The sequence below is a fragment of the Eimeria maxima genome, genomic scaffold (assembly GCF_000499605.1).
Source record: "Eimeria maxima Weybridge genomic scaffold, Emw_scaff1515, whole genome shotgun sequence".
Lineage (NCBI taxonomy): Eukaryota > Apicomplexa > Conoidasida > Eucoccidiorida > Eimeriidae > Eimeria > Eimeria maxima.
The window spans coordinates 5,001-7,802 of record NW_013564461.1 but is presented as its reverse complement, the minus strand read 5'-3'; the positions used below and the strand labels follow the sequence as shown (position 1 = coordinate 7,802).

Here is a 2,802-nt window from a genome sequence, read left to right as displayed (position 1 = left end):
TATATATATATATATATATATATATATACAAGGAGACAATCAGCAGATAGGCTAGGAGATAGGCAATCAGTACACACACACAAGGAGATAATAGGGAGATAGGCAATCAGTAGACACACACAAAGGAGACAATCAGCAGATAGGCTAGGAGATAGGCAATCAGGAGATACATAAGGAGACAATAGGGAGATAGGCAATCAGGAGATACATAAGGACATAATAAGGAGATAGGCAATAAGGAGATACATAAGGAGACAATAAGGAGATAGGCAATCAGGAGACACACACAAGGAGACAATCAGCAGATAGGCAATCAGGAGACATACAAGGAGACAATAAGGAGATAGGCAATAAGGAGATACATAAGGAGATAATAAGGAGACAGGCAATAAGGAAATACACAAGGAGACAATCAGGAGATAAACAATCAGGAGATACACAAGGAGACAATCAGGAGATAGGCAATCAGTACACACACACACAAGGAGACAATCAGCAGACAATCAGCAGATAGGCAATCAGTACACACGCACAAGGAGACAATAGGGAGATAGGCAATCAGGAGATACACACAAGGAGACAATAAGGAGATAGGCAATCAGGAGATACATAAGGAGACAATAAGGAGATAGGCAATCAGGAGATACATAAGGAGATAATAAGGAGACAGGCAATAAGGAAATACACAAGGAGATAATAAGGAGACAGGCTAGGAGACAGGCAATAAGGAGATACACAAGGAAACAATTAGGAGACAATAAGGAGACAGGCAATAAGGAGATACACAAGGAGACAATAAGGAGACAGGGTAGGAGACAGGCAAGGAGGAGACACACAAGGAAACAATAAGGAGACAATAAGGAGACAGGCAATAAGGAGATACACAAGGAGACAATAAGGAGACAGGCAAGGAGGAGATGCACAAGGAAACAATAAGGAGACAGGAAATACACAAGGAAAGAATAAGGAGATAGGCAAGGAGGAGACAGGCAATAAGGAGACACTTAGTAAGGAGATATATGAATTCAATAGGAGACAATTCTCTATTAAGGAGACAAAAAGGAGACAGACAAAAAGGAGACACAAAAGGAGACAGACAAAAAGGAGACACAAATAAATAAAGGGGATATATATAAGGAGACACTTAATAAGGAGACACTATATAAGGAGACAATTATGTATATAGATATAGGGTAGAGAAGGATTGGCAACCAATAATATAACACAAAACAGCAACAAACAAGACACCAGCAGCAGCAACAGCAGCAGCAGCAACAGCAGCAGCAGCAACAGCAGCAGCAGCAACAGCAGCAGCAGCAACAGCAGCAGCAGCAACAGCAGCGGCAGCAACAGCAACCGCAATACCGACAGAAACAACAGCAGCAGCAACAGCAACAACCGCAACAACAGCAGCACGAGTAGAGACACCCCAAGACAGTCACTTTAAGAGCAACAAATGCAATAATAAAGCAGCAGCAGCAGCAGCAGCAGCAGCTGCTGCTGCTGCTGCATTTGCTGCTGCTGCTGTACCTTATGTGCTGCTCTAAGGTCTCCTCTCATCTCATCAATAGTGACGCCAATCTCTAAGCCTAGACGGCTGCCTGCTCCTTCTCCTGCTGCTGCTGCTGCTGCTGCTGCAGTCAGCAGCGCCTCTATTGCTTCCTGTAGCTCCTTAGGCTGTTGCTCCTGCCCCTGCTGTTGGTCCTGCCCCTGTTGCTGCTCCTGCCCCTGCTGCTGCTGCTGCTGCAGCTCCTTTGCTGCTGCTGCTGCTGCCTTTAGGCAACCTAAGAGGAAGGCAACCAAACTCTCATTTGTTGGATACTGCTCGAACATCGGCAAGTAACGCCTGAGACACAAACCCTAAACCCTAAACCCTAAACCCTAAACCCTAAACCCTAAACCCTAAACCCTAGGAGACAAATAAGTGATATAGGGAAGATAAAGGGACAAAAAAAAGGTAGAGGAGATAGGGGAGTCCGTACATGATAGTCTGCGTCCATATAGACAATGCCGTTTGCTGTTGCTGTTGCTGCTGTTGCTGCTGTTGCTGCTGTTGCTGTATAATTTTCTTAGTAATAAGATAAATATGCGCAAATGCTGAGTTATTATAAACATCCTTAAGAAGAAATTTATGTGTCTCCTCTAATTCATCACCAAGGGGTAAAGAAAAATATTCTAATAAAAATACCCTAATAAAAAAAAAGAGACAAAAAGGAGACAAAAAAGAGACAAAAAGGAGACAAAAAGGAGACACCTATATAAGGAGATAATTTATTATAAAAGAAAATAGTAAAGGAGACACACTCTATCTATATATATATACATATATTATAATAAAAATAAATAATAATAAAGGAGATAAAAGGAGACAAAAGGAGACAAAAGGAGATAAAAGGAGACAAAAGGACACAAAAGGAGACAAAAGGAGATAAAAGGAGATAAAAGGAGACAAAAGGAGATAAAAGGAGACAAAAGGAGATAAAAGGAGACAAAAGGAGATAAAAGGAAACAAAAGGAGATAAAAGGAGACAAAAGGAGATAAAAGGAGACAAAAGGAGAGAAAAGGAGATAAAAGGAGACAAAAGGAGACAAAAGGAGACAAAAGGAGACAAAAGGAGACAAAAGGAGACAAAAGGAGATAAAAGGAGAGAAAAGGAGACAAAAGGAGACAAAAGGAGATAAAAGGAGAGAAAAGGAGATAAAAGGAGATAAAAGGAGACACTTTATTATATAAGGAGATACCTTAGGAGAAGAAAGGAGACAATTTATTATATAAGGAGACACATGCAGACACATTAGAGG

General features: G+C 41.1%; 1 protein-coding gene across 1 annotated transcript in view; it reads right to left on the bottom strand.

Annotated features, from left to right (window-relative positions):
• Positions 1-1,438: 1,438 nt before the first annotated feature.
• Positions 1,439-2,802, bottom strand: part of EMWEY_00053370 (hypothetical protein, conserved) — a gene marked incomplete at both ends in the record, with an annotated part of 2,342 nt that continues 978 nt past the window's right edge. The window contains 2 exons of the mRNA XM_013480005.1: positions 1,439-1,441; positions 1,531-1,846. Of these exons, the coding sequence (XP_013335459.1) occupies positions 1,439-1,441; positions 1,531-1,846 (319 nt within the window). The remainder of the gene's footprint in view (positions 1,442-1,530; positions 1,847-2,802) is intronic.